We start from the raw sequence: 15,104 nt of genomic DNA on the forward strand, positions 1-15,104 counted from the left end.
CAAATAAGTGTAAGTTAAATAATAACAGCAAAAATAAGCTACCATGTGCAAGCAGTGTGAGTGTTGTATAACTATAGTGAAACACAGTTGCCTTTAGCATTGGAAAGGTTTAGTGTGTATAAAACAGGAACCTTTCTAACTAAGCAATGTTATTTTTTTGAATCCTTGATGTAATTACTTCTGGTCCCAAGAAATTTGATCATAGAGAGTTTTTATCACAAAAAAAAAATAACCTTAATTAATCTTAATATTAATGCTAAAATGTTAAACAAATAAATAAGAGAAAACTGTAAAATGTTACTGAAGTAAAACACAATTATTACCTGGAAGAACTGGAGATAACATTCCAAAAAAAAACAATAAAGATTAATTCTAGGACTGGTTGCATTATCAGTTTAATAACTCATGCATAAAAAGTATTCATGACAATATTTATAAACAAATGAAATGTGAGCTAAAAAATAAAAAAATACACTAGTTTGGTTTCAAATGTAGGTATAAGGAGAGACATTACAAAAAGAAAAATGTCGCATTTAAAATTTTATAAATTAAAAAAAAAAAAGATTCATAATCCTCTTTTGGAGGTTCTTTATTTAAAAATTGTTAATGAAATTTAAATCTCCCAGAGAAGTCTTAATTTGGAAAGCTCCTTGTTTTGATTTCCAGTGAGATTTTTCTTATTATTGTATTGCCAGAAAGACAATATTTATACGAAGGATCATAAATTAGCCAATCTTATTTGCAAGAAGTTAGGTGTGCACTTTTAAGTACAACACAATATACTGAAATAAAATTTATTATTAATTTCAGAATGATTTTTATACTATGCACATTAAGAAATGAATAAAATTTTATAATAATGGACAATTAAATATAACTATTAAATATATTTATACAATTAATTGTAAATTAGCGACAAAATCGACGTAAGATAATATTCATCAAAAGGAACACATTTCAGCAATTTTTATATACTCATATAAATCATATAGATATAATACAGCAATTGATACTAAATAAGTACACACAACCTAACTTATCTTAAAAATGTTAATCCATTAACTCATAAACGTTTAAAAAATAAATACTCAAATGAATGGAATATTAAATGAGAGAGGTAAATGAAACTTAAAATTAAATAACTGTAAAGTGTAAACAAGCAAAACATTTACGTATTAATTACATTATAAAATGTGTATTTTTTTTTAACTCATATTTGTATATTTTTTTATCAATTAACATTACGAAGTAATAAAAGCACAGAACATAAAGTGAATAAAAAGTCTTTACCGATTGAAAAGTGACCAGATTATGTCATAAATAACATGTTAATAATTCCACATAATTTTTCTTTAGAAAAATTATAATGCTTCAATTATAAATTATTACAATTTACTTTATAGAGAAATCAATCATCATAAATGGTATAAAAAAAAAACTATCTTGTACATAACACTTTCAGATCTGATTTGGATATTGTTAAAAGTTTCAAAAAACAAAGCTGGTAAACATAACATGAAAATTCTAAAATTATTGGGAGTTAGGTCATAAAATAATTACAAAAAAAATCTAATATTTTGAAATCATGTTGTATAAAAAGGTGAAAAACTATATAAAATTCTAAAGTAGTTAAAAATATATGGGTAAATCCATCTTTCTGAAGTTGTAATTAATCAAATACAATCAAGCATAGGAACCACAAGAAAATAACTTTTTTGTAATAAATTTTGATAATAACATAGACTGAAATATATAAACAAAAATGGATTACTTTTAAAAAATAAAAGTACAATTAAAAACAGATAAGAAAAGTCATCAAAGACTGCATTTAAGAAATGAAGGCACATATGAACAAGGCAACGTTTTTCCTCAATAAACTATTTTGAATTATAAAAAAAATAAATAAGAATACCAATGTGTAATTTTAAACAGTTATTTGGACTGCATGAACACAAAAAATAATATCTAAGCCAAGATGCCAAGTGACAAAAATCTTGGAAAGGATTAATGAAACCTTAAAATGCTTGATGTCCAAAATAGGATAGTGTTCAAGGATTATAAAATAATTTATTAAACAGTTATTAAATTTCCAAATTAGCTGGAAGCTTATCTGTGGGAATATGTAATGAAAAATTTCAAGCCTGACTAGTGTTCACACCAAGAACCTTCCAGAAGAAAGGCTGAAATGCTTTTGATCCATTGTGGAGGTTGGGTTACCTCATCTGTGAAAAGTAAAGGAAAGAAAAATATCTATTTAGTAATAAGACACTGGCTATTCATAAACAATAAGGAATTCATACATCTGAATCACCACTGATCCTCATTAACACTGAAATTTAAGTGTCAAAAATGTTCATAAAAAAAAAAACAAAATGAACAGCTATAAGAGAAGACAACCATTAGCATAGATTCACATTAACTTATATGTTTATTATGAATTCATTCTCTGCATGATAATTAACTACAACTTACAATAGAAATAAGAAATGCCTTGAAGCATTCTTTAACTACTTATACTTATGAATGGCTTTCCTACTATATTGGAGTTCAGAGATGATAGGAAAGTTTATTTTTTCCAATGAGCTTTACTGTTACAACAACAGTATTATAATATGTATTAGTTTCCATAATTTCAAGTAATGAAGAAATTAAAAAGGTTGCAAAAATAATCCTTTGCTGCCGGTAATCTTTGCCATCTGTTAAAAAAAATACATCTTTTTAAGGACAGTTATCTGACTGTTTTCCATTTATATGAATTGTTTGTACTCTACTAATAAATAGTCTAGGTACTTGCTCATTTTAATAAAAATTCTTTCCTTCAAAAACTTTTATCCACCGTATTAATTTAAAACATGAAACCATCTACAAACCACAGTTTAAAAAATGTGTTTCCTATCATCAGTAACAACAGATAAAATACAATTCATAAAACGCTTCAGCAGTAACTGTTGTATATTGTCTGTTAATAAATTTATGAGATGTCACACTTCCACTACCTGTAAACTGTTGTATATTGTCTGTTAATAAATTTATGAGATGTCACACTTCCACTACCTGTAAAATAGATGAAAAATGAGATTGTTTTTGGAAGTAATTTACAAATATTCCTCAAGATTCTTCAGGTAAATTGCAACCCGCAACAATGAAATAAACTATTTTTTTTATACTGTTTTCATTTTTGGAATTTTTTCATAAGGATGTACTGGTGATTTTATATTAAATATAGAGTGTTTCTAAAATGGTGGGATGGCTATACCTTTTTGGATTCTACTTGTAAAACTAAATAAAAAATATCCTTAGGAAAAATGCCGATTTTCTCTTTCGTTCTCCCCCTGTCTGCCACTTTATTATTTTTATATAAAAATTTATATCTCAAGTTTGGATAGATGAATCACATTAATATTTGGTAAGCGTTTTGGTAATAAAGTTTTAAAATTAGCAAAAAATCAGAACTTAAATACCTTTGAAAATAACAAAATGGCAGCTATGTTTATTTTTCAATCTGTTATATCTCCATAAATATTAGTTTTATCAAAATTTATTTTATTTTCTAAAATATTAAGCTTTTTATTTTGAACGAAATTACATTTTATTTTTTAAAATCAGTTAACAAATAGCCGAGTTATGGCATAAAATTGATGTTATAATTTTGTACCTGTTTCCATGTTCTCCACTTTAGGCTGTAAATTGTATTGTAAATTAGTATCAAATTAGGTAATAATTTTCTCACAATATAATTTAATATTAAATAATAAAAGCAATTGATATTAATTGTTCACTTCTGAATAATTTTATACAGCAACTATTACTGTTGATCATGTTAACAATGTAAAAATGAAACTTCTTTAAACAGGAATGGTGTTTTAAAACTATCACAACCAGCGTATCTGGAGTGAGAAGAATCCTCATGGTACCTTCCAAAGTAGCTATCAAAAAAGATTTTCGCTGAACATAAAGGCAGATATTTTTAATGACTATCTTTTGGGTCATCATTCTACCAAATCGTTTAACTGGAGAAAATTATCTTGCTCATTTAACTGAAAATCGTCCACAACTTTTGGAAAATCTACCTCTACAATTAAGAGGAAATATGTGGTTTCTAGCACATTTCAGTCAGTTGGTATCAGATTTCCTGCATGAAAGATGGATAAGCCACAGAGGGCCAATGGCCTGGCCTGCCTGATCACCTGACTTAAACCCTCTTGACTTCTACCTGTGGGGCCATTTGAAATATATTATTGTTTATTCAAGTTAACATAGAGGATCTTCAACAAAGGATCCAAAATGAATTTCAAGAAATTATTAATGTTGTTTTATTTTTTTAATTATTAGGTCTAATATTGTGAAAAAATTATTACTTAATTTGATATTAAATTACAATACTAGAATTGACAATAAATAAAAACAATTAATATTGAGTGTAAAGTGGAAGGCATGAAAACAGATGCAAAATTACAACATTAAATTTTTGCCATAACTCGACTATTTGTTAACAGATTTTAAAAAATAAAATGTAATTTTGTTCAAAATAAAAAGCTTAATATTTTTTTAAAAAATTAAAGAAAATAATTCCATAAACAATGTATTTTATCATTGATTTTCTTTATTAATTCCAATATTTTCTCAACCAAAGAGAAAATACGGTATGCATCTCTCTGTAATGGCTATTAATGTACTCTTGCAAAGTTTAGCCTTGGCGAGTGTACTAATGTGTTATACATAAAAAATAAGCATTACAATATTAACATACTATACCACAACAAAATGTATGCATATTATGTGTGTATCTGTGTTTTGACGTGTAAACACAGAAATAATAACTTAAGGGAAAAAGGTCATTTTTTAACATACTTTCTTTGCGATTAGATCTTTCATTCATTTTAAAAATGTAAACTATTCATTACAATATTAATAAATATATTTATATAAATAATAATTTATTTTATTTCAGTATATTCTGTTGCATTTGTACGTGCTTACCTAACTGTTCATGCAGTTAAGATTGGCTAGAACTAAGGCTCTTTATCAAATCATGACTTATAAAAGTCCTTGTAGGTTTTAGTCAAATAATTTCACATTTTTTGATGTAGTTGTACTATTGTTTTAATTCCTATCGTTATTCAGGAATTACAATTCTTCAGGGGATAAATAGTTAAGCAAATTGCATCCGAGCAGTAAAATATAATTACATTTAAAAATTTAATTTTTATACTAACTACTTTTTTTCAATGTAAAGTACTTTCACACAGATTTCTGCTTCATAATAATGCTTTTTTAGTATAATTTAATTAGAAATACACTTTAAAATAAAAGAATTACAGGAAAGTTCACTACATTACTACTATTCAGTCACTGATAATTTTTTTTAATAAATTAATTAAAATTATTTAATTTTTATTTAAAACATGAATTCAAATTATTACACCAAAAACAATAGTTTCACTGCCTACAAACAGACTGTAATAACGGCAGACTACTTAATCTTATGTCAGTGAATGAGAAAGTGAACATATCTCCCTCTAAATTTAATATTTGTCAGCCTTGGTGGCATGAGTGGTAGCGTCTTGATCTTTCATTCAGAGGTCCTGGGTTCAAATTCTGGTCAGGAATGGCATTTTCACATGCTACTTGTTATTTATTTCATCCTCTGAAGCAATACCTAATGGTGGTAGGATGTTAAAAAAAAATGTATATTTAAAATTTATGATTTAAATAATGCCATATTACGGCTGAAAATATTTTTATAAAGCAGAGATAACTACAAAAGTACACTGAAAAAACCACAAAAGTAGTTCAAGAGCCAAAAATTAATTTAATAAAACTCAAATCAATTAATTAATAAATTATTAATTCAAATCATTTTTGTTATTTATAACAGATTTAGGCTAAAAGAATTGCTTTCATATTAAGATAATAATAAACTGACCTTTAGTTGTAGTTTTCTGCCTTTCACTCAGAAGGTTATTTATTTGGCCCCTAATTAAGCATGGCATTTTTCATATATTAAAATTCATCTTTCCATCTTATATAAGTTTAACTGGGTTTAAATTCCTGTAATAATCTTAAAAATTAATGAATAAAAAAAAATGTTACAGTAATGGCTTAATCACTGCCAGTGTCTCATTCTACCACCATCGATTCAAATTATAATTCACTCAATTACTGTCTATTCAAAAAAAAAATAAATAAATAAATAAAAAAATAATTGTTATGGCAAAATTACAATAGACAAATTAACTTTTTTTATTCTTTTATTATTATTCTACGATTTGTTCTTTTTTACATAAACAATATCAAGATTCAGTTAGAAAAAAACAAGATAAATTGAATCATTAATGTAAGATTAAGGTCAGTATTAGATGGAGAAAGAATGAGCATCACTTATATGCCCAATACAATCAAAACAAAATAGTAAATTAAAATATTTATAGATTTTATATATTTGATGTGATATGACTACACTACTAAGTACCTTTAAATGATACTTGAAGTGTGATATGCTTAATTACAAAACAAATTATCAGCAGCAATGATAACTACTCGCTCAATCAATGGTTAAGAAAAAAATATTTATGAAGAAAAAAATGTTAATGTCAAAGCCATGCTTAATAGACTAGTTTCCATAATCATTAAAACTGACTATGCAGTCTTTTAGATGGATAAACCACATATATTAATGGTATTTCATGGTGAATGTTCAAAAAAGCAATGACAATTAAAATTAAGCATAAAAATAATAATTAGAAATTTAAACTTTGCTTCATGAACATAACTAATTACTCAAAGCTAATTACGTAAATTTCATGTTGAAAGATTTTTTTTCATTACACAGAAATTTATGATTTAAACAGATATGTACGTGGGATAAAAAAAAATCAATTAAATTAATTATTTTTATTATATTACAAATATATATTTAAATAATAAATTACAACATTTTTTATTTCCATTAAACCAATTAAAAGATTATTACCTTCACAGCTTCTTTTCTAAAAAAAACTATTATATATATATATATATATATATATATATTATAATAAAATTGGGAATGTGAAAATAAAAAATAATTTTAAGAAAAACTTAAAACACAATTGTGACAAAGATTTGCAATTTTAATATTCAAATACAGAATCATTCATATTTTTATAACTCAAAAAACCAATAAGAAAAATTAGTTTTTATTTTTAAGTGAAACAAATTCAGCTTTTTTTTAAAAAAATAAAAAATGCATTTCTTTAGAAAATAAAAAAAATAATTTTGCGAAACATAACTTACTAGATTTCAAGTAATATCTTATAGAATTTTAAGATTGTGTTATTGATAATCAATTAAGTGCATACATCTCCCTCCTCATGGCAGTAAAATACACATACACACACACACACACAAATATATATATATATATATATATATATATATATATATATATATATATATATATATATATATATAAAATGAATCACACTAGTTTATAGGCATTGATTGTTTTACTTGAAGACTATAACTTTTTAAATAATTTAATGAAATCTTTTCTAAAATAAGCCACAAAATAATGATAAACAAAAACAGGAGAAAATCTTTAATTTAAATTTAGAATAACTGATTTCAAATTAAAAATAAATAGATTAAGAAAAAAAATTATATATATTTGAAATGCATATAATTTTTTTTCAACATAGTAATTTGTACTGCCTAAAACTGAAGGAGAAAATGCATTGAGGAAAGAAAATGTTGGGAGAAAAATGCATTGCCCAGCAAGAATAACAGTGAATTAAAAATAAGCTCATGCATAGCACTTTTAATAACATAATCTGATTTATTTCAACTTTTCCTTATGGAACAAAATTTTAAAAATCAAATTTTGGCAATTTATTCCTATATAAAGTAGCTTTTTAAATATTCTTAAACATCCCTGTGTATTATTTAAATTAAATAAATAAATTAGCAAATTGGCACACATTTCAAATAAAAATTTATTTACTTTAATTACAATAAATAAAATGTTAATATTTTATTAGTTATTGAGCACTTATTTGATTGAAGAAATGATTAAAATTTAAAACTAAATGACCTAAGCAAAGAATAAAAAAAGAAGTGCAGTAACACAACAGTATAATTATCATCAATAATTCTTTGATCATTTATGACAATCATAACTGGACTTTAAATCTAAGCTTTAGAAATAATAAAATATAGTACTGTTATGTAACCCTAATATAACATAAATCTGTATAACTAGAATAAATAAATATCTACATCAAAAATAATCATTAACAATTAACTAATTTATACACATTCTAAATTAGCGAACTAGACTAATCATTTACACTAACCTTTATATGTAAAATATAAAGAGGTTAGTATAATTTACTTGTCATTAATCAAAGTTTAAATTTAGAGAACAATGTGGAAATAAATATCTATAAAATCACTTCAATATAGAAAATAACATACTTCAATATTAATACTGTTACAAAAAATTTCAAAAAGTAGAACTCATTTTATCTAGCAGATACTTATCTAATGTTCCAGATATCATATCCTCAACCAGATTAAAAGTTATATAATATATGCTAAATTTTCTTTGTAATATAAGCTATGAGATGCCAATATTAACACATATGGAACATGAAGGATTCAAAAATAACATTTGAGCATCAGTACAACCCACTTGACTGTAACTCCCTACTACATAAACACATCTTTTGTACTGTTACCTAGGTAATGATTTTTCATAGAAAATACAGTTGCTGATCATTTCTATCTGGATATTATGCTGAACTATCTATTTCCAAAAAATTGAATAAAGATTCCAGAGACTAGATTTATCAATAAGACTGGGTGGAAACATCAATGACATATGGAAGTTCATTACTGTTTAAGAAAGTGATCCTCTGTCATTAGTTACAGCAGATAACTTTGTACTCTAAATATGTTGCCTCTTAAGTTACCAGATCTTACATTGCAAAATATTTGAGGGTAAATTATGAATGACCACCATTGTCCACTACAACTTTGAATGAGCTAAAATAATTATCAAACTGTTACCAGAAGGAGCAAATTGACAATGAATACACTATAGAAACTACGGCAGGAATTCAACAACCATCTTTTACTTTTCATACAATTTCACGTAGAACAAAAACTTTATATTGACATACATACATTTTCAAAGTAATTCTTTTAATGAATGTTATCATTAACCAATCTTAATTAGGCTGACCTATTACTGCGCACAGTCTGCTTTTTCAATACTCGTATGCGAAAGTTTTTGCTGTTGTAAAATGTCCACAGTTCTTACAAGCACAAGATAAATATAATATACTCAGAACATTTGTCCAATTTAAAATTGCATTGAGTATATTTACTTTGCTTTACCCTAGACATATTTTCATTCCTGTTGTGATGGCAGATGACAGCAGTGCCACTATTATTGATGCTACTGTCAAGTTTGCTGCAAAACAAAGAGCTGAAACGCACAAACTGACGTCTACCTGCCTATCAGCTGAAGTAGTCGACCCTGTTATGTGATACCAATACGATACCCGCCAAGTAGCCTGTTGAGGTTAGATTTGTCTAGCGGCTCATATATTTTCAGTGTATTTAAGTATAAATTATCTTATGCAGTTAGTTTTGCTATGGATAAAAAGAAGTGTACATCTAATGATAAACTAAGACACGAGTTTAAATTTTTGCAACAAGTTTTAAGTGATAGTTAGAGTGTCATTTTGCATTTATGATGCAGTGTTTCAATATCTCATCGGGGTCGTGGAAACATTGAAGATGACATAGGGACTGATAAACACATAAAGGCTGTCGCTGCAACCACAATAACTAATTTGGTTAAATTTTTGAAGACCTACCAACTACAAGTAACAGATACTACCGTTAAAGAAGCAGAGTTTGCATTTCATTCTACAAAACATGGACTTAGCTTTAAAACCTCAAATTGTATGTCTTTAAAAAACCTTTAAAGATAAATTTTTGTTAGCTAGAACAAAAACAGAGGCGATTATTTATAATTTTATTGCTCCTTTTATTCAGCAAAACGTACTTAAAGATATTGAAAATGCAAATTTTCTAACTATAACATGCAATAACTCTTTAATAGAAAAGAAAGAAAAATTGTATCTATTGTGGTTAGGTACTTTAACAAGAAAGACAGAGTTCTAGTGAAACTGCTAGAGTTTAGTGAATTTGAAGGTGAAACATCTGAAATTCTCAGTGAATATTTGATGAGTGTAATAAAAAAGCACTCATTACAAGTTATTTGCTTCTGTGCAGATAATACAAATTTAACTTTAGAGGGTGTCAAAGAAAAAAGCCAAAAAATCCTAGAAAGGCAAATAACAGGGGAAGTTTATTTGACATTTTAGCATGGATCCTTACAGTTGTTCCACAAAACTGTGTTAGTCCTGGAAAGTGATGAGATTTTGGCTGCAGAAACAAGTTGTGCTTACGCTGATTTAAAGACGTTCATTACTTTTTGTACACTTTCTGCAAAATAGTTACTATCAAAATTAAAAAAAGATGGCATGATTAGTGAGGAAATGTTTTTGAATAGTGTTTAGTGTTTTTTATGCATCTCCCATCACTTATGGGAAAGTAGCTTTGATGGAGTAAATAAATTTTCATGGATTAGTTTGTTCACTTGATTGGCCACAACTTGAAAATGAAAGTAATGCTGTAAACATTATTAATGAGAATTCTATAAACTCTGATGAGCTGATTTGATAAAAGAATTTCTCTTGTCATTGAAAAACTCAAACCACATCAGGTAGAAAAAGAAATAAACCAAGAACCAATTACTACTGTACAGAAATAGCAACTAGTTTATAATGATCGTGAACAAAACTATGTAGCATATACAAATATGTTTCAATTGGTAAAGTTTGGTTTGTGTTTACTAGGAAATTCTGCTCCAGTTGAAAGTTTTTTCAATAATGAACAATACTTGGAATGCAGAAAGGGAGAAACTAAAAGTACAGACACTGAAACAGCTATTTTAACAAAATATAATTGCCAAATGATATGATCAGAATTTTATGATAAAATTAAAAGGGACAGAGCTTTTTCGAATAAATTATCTGAAGTGAAAAGTTTAACAAGAACACTGATGATAAAGAAGATGTGACATGTTCAGTTACTGGATCTGGTATAAGCAAATAGGCTCTGATTTAATTTAATAATAAAATAATATAAATTTGTGTTTCTTTTTGTTATAATTTTTTGTGTAAATTTTTATGCTACACTACTTCAATTATTTTTGTTACATTGTTAAATACACAGGTATGTTCTTAACCATTGGTTATTTTTTATTCAATTCTTATAATATTACTGTTTATATTTAATAAGTAAATTCAATTCACATATTTAATATTAAAAAGTTATTTAGAAAACATTTTTACTATGCAATCAAGTCAACAGTCCTCACTTTTGGCGGTCTATCCACCTTTTTTCAAGGTAAAGTCCTCACACTCAAAAATGATTATTTTAAAGTATAAATTTATTGTTGTTATTGAATGCAAATAATACTTTTACATTTATATTCATGTTTGGTTAAAGGTTTGTTTTTCCTAAAACATTTATAGTCTTCCTTTCTCTCCATTTGAAATGTAGTGATAAAATTAATGCAATTATTTCCTATAACCTTAAAAAATTATAGTAAATAATCAGTCATTAATCCCTTACTGATCTTGATGGAATATTCTGACGTAGCCGATGTGCACGATTAGGGCCTTTGATGAAACATTCCGATGACAACTTTTTCGGCTGGTTTTAATTCATTCTCTGTCATAATATTCTGTCATTTTACAAAATTTTTTTTTTTTTTTTTAAGTGATGATAAATAATGCTAGTTGTTAGCTTTAATACAGTGTAAAGCGAGATATTTTCATGTGTATTTGATTATAATCAGCTGACCTGCGGTAATGGCAAGTTGTTTATTTACAGAATTCTGTATAGTCTGACTGAGCACTATATTTCTTACTATATCATGAAATTCTATAAATATATCAGTGTATAGATGTATAATTATGTAAATACTTTGTACATGCATGCGACAGAAATTCTGTAAATATTGCATATGTTGTCTGTGTATAATAAAATAAGTTTTGCATGAAAAAAAAACTGTTTTTTAATTGCATATGAGGTCATTATTAGTCAAAAATCATACATTAAAAAAAGAAAAAAAATTAGAACAAGATAACATTCATTTCTGTAAAAAAAAAAAAAAAAACCGGTAAGGAGTTAATATATAGCTTCTTCTATGAAAATAAATTATTTTTTTGTGCTTGTTATGCAGTAAAGGTTCAGGATGGTTTTCACTTTCCCTTGCAAGTTTAAAATTATGCCACTGATTTACAGATTGAAGTATAACTGCTGATTTAATGTGAGGTTTACGAAATGGTAAAACAATTTGCTAGCCGAGATCCATTCTCATTCCCTACTTATTTTCTTTATTCTACTTGTAATTTCTCTATTAGACTAACATATTACATTACAAGTTTAAGGATTAGTTCTGTGGCTGCTTCGGACAAAAACAACATAGGATGACAAAAACTGATGTAACAATGAGTTCCAACTTTTACAAACTTTTTTAACAAAAATGTTTTAACATTAAAGCAGTTGAAGAAATGGAATCAATAAAAACTTCAAATAATTGTAAAATTAAACAAAATTAATGTGATTTAAATTTTAAGAAAAACATGAGAATTCATTTTAATTGGTTTAGAAAAGCCTGAATCTAAATTGAAATTTACTTTTAATCTAATGATAAACCAAATTAATAAAAACTTTATTCAGCTACCATTATAATATATGAACTCTCAACAATAACAAAACTGTTTGCCATCAATATATGAAAATAAAACAATGTAACAACTAGAAAAAATTTCCATCCCCCAAAAAATTAAAATTAAAATTAAAAAGTACATTAACTAATGAGACAACTGAGCATTTTATTATTTCTCTGTTTTTTGTACACTATTAAAATATGAATACAAAAAGTCACAATATTAAATAATGAAATAATCTTAAAATAATTTAATCCATCATATATCATTCTTTAAATATAATGTGTCCCGGTTGATATGAAAATACATGAACGTACAGCCATATATAAACATCTAGGTCTCCTGGGGAAAAATATATCCTTTTTTAATAATGAAATTAAGTTTTCTATAAACTCTATTAATATGTTTTATTTCAGTTAAAAAGTTACCATTCAAAAAGTTTACAGAATGTAGTGCTAACATTAAAAAGTCTGTTATAATTGAAAGCGCTGGTTAGTTAACAAGATTGCACTTTCTGTTTGTATACATAGTGTGTAAAAATAAGGCAGATTTCTCTTTTACTAAAACAGAAAGCAGAATATATGCATATATTCTGAACATGACAAGAAATTACTCAAGGCGAACAGCATGCAGATGATCTGTTTAAACATTCTACAACAGAATTTATATTCTTAGGCAAAATGAATCTTATAAACTTATAAGCTTATATTGCTGTATAAATGTTTTATTTTTTTCCAAAACTATAGTTATGATTTTTACATATTTACCCATTACAGCCATTTACATTATCTACTAGCCAGCCCAAATTATTCCTCCTACAACACATTTATGGTACTTGCTATGTACAGATACTTTGCAAAATGAAAACGTAATCTTAGAAATGGCAGGAAATTTTATCTTAATAATATTACAAGTTACATGGTGACTTCCAATCATTTCATTTCTAGATTAGTGAATCCATAAGTTTATCAAATAAACTTTAACAAAATTTCATAATGATGGAAGACTTCTAACAAACATGTAAGTGACTCTGCATGCATAACAAGTCACAAAAACAATGTTTCTAATGATTGAAAATATCATTAAGAGAAATACACAGTTTGCATAATACAAGCATACATCAGTATGCACAATGTGCATATGTGAACATATACAACATATAAACATGCACAAAAACTGGAAGTACTTGATTAATAGATTGGTAATAGATCTCCTTAATAAAAAATCTACACACAATTCTGGAAACTTTTTTAATGTTTCTTGTATATTTAAAAAAATAAGTATTCAATATCCTAATTAAAGAAGATATACTTAGTTAAAGAATAGTTACATAAATTAGCTATAAAAAAAAGTAATAAAAAATATTCCAGATATATTAATTAAAACTCCTGATGGTTATTAGTTTTACCATAAGTTAATATTACCAGTATTGTTTAAATATGTTTATTTTAATGAATTATGTATATAAATAAATAAGTAATATTATCATATAATGTTATAAATTGTCTGCTAAATTATTTACCAAATTAAATACTGATGGTCAAATAAAAAAAAAATATATATAGTTGTTAATAAATGTAAAAAAAAGAAAAACACACAGACGTCGCCAATAATCTTTACATCACATATCTCTGTCATTAAACAGATGTTTTTCATTCAGGAATTCATTCGTTCTTTATCTTAAGAAAGAGTGATTGATTTTTTTTCCATTCAACATGCACAACTACTTTCCTGGTTACCTACTTCATTAGGTGTATCTTTCAAAATGACTTCTTGCACTACAGTACGCAAAGAAAAAAAAATTAGTCAAGGAAAAGAAACAAAGCAAATGACAACAATAATAAAGGAGAAAAATAACTAAAAACAAAAATAAATGATAAGCCTAAGTTATGTATTATGTATTTCTTTCGATATCTTTGAAAGCCAATTCACAAGGTTATTGCATTATAAAAATATGACTGCATTCCTGCAGTATTCATACTGTGAAAATTATCATTTATAACAATAAAAAGACTTAGAAGTTTAAAGAATGTAGGAACATCTTAAAACTTTAAAAACTGGTGGCTCTTTAACCAATTTAAAACACAGTACAATACCACTTATTCTAAGTAGTGACGCAAACCCGATTTCAAAATCCTCTTTTTTCTTATTTCTGAACGACAAAAGAATTTCGAAAAAAATTACCTTTTCAATTTAAAAAAAAAATTATATTGTTTATTAATAGCACTTGTAAAAAAAAAAAAATAATGGTTATGTTTTAAGAAAACAGCAAGAGAGAGACCATGTAACTAAAAGCAAACACATGATATC

The 15,104-nt window shown here is 26.1% G+C and overlaps 1 protein-coding gene across 2 annotated transcripts in view; it reads right to left on the reverse strand.

The window, feature by feature from the left end:
• Positions 1-15,104, reverse strand: part of Rab6 (RAS oncogene family member Rab6) — a 143,800-nt gene that overhangs the window by 20,956 nt on the left and 107,740 nt on the right. Inside the window, exon 7 of one of the 2 annotated variants that reach the window (XM_075365340.1) lies at positions 12,940-14,572. The exons of the other annotated variant lie outside the window; for it this stretch is intronic. Coding sequence (XP_075221455.1) covers positions 14,505-14,572 — 68 coding nt within the window. The 3' untranslated portion in view covers positions 12,940-14,504. Of the gene's footprint in view, positions 1-12,939; positions 14,573-15,104 lie in introns of those variants that run through there. 2 annotated transcript variants of the gene reach the window in all.

The sequence above is a fragment of the Lycorma delicatula genome, chromosome 1 (assembly GCF_047948215.1).
Source record: "Lycorma delicatula isolate Av1 chromosome 1, ASM4794821v1, whole genome shotgun sequence".
NCBI lineage: Eukaryota > Metazoa > Arthropoda > Insecta > Hemiptera > Fulgoridae > Lycorma > Lycorma delicatula.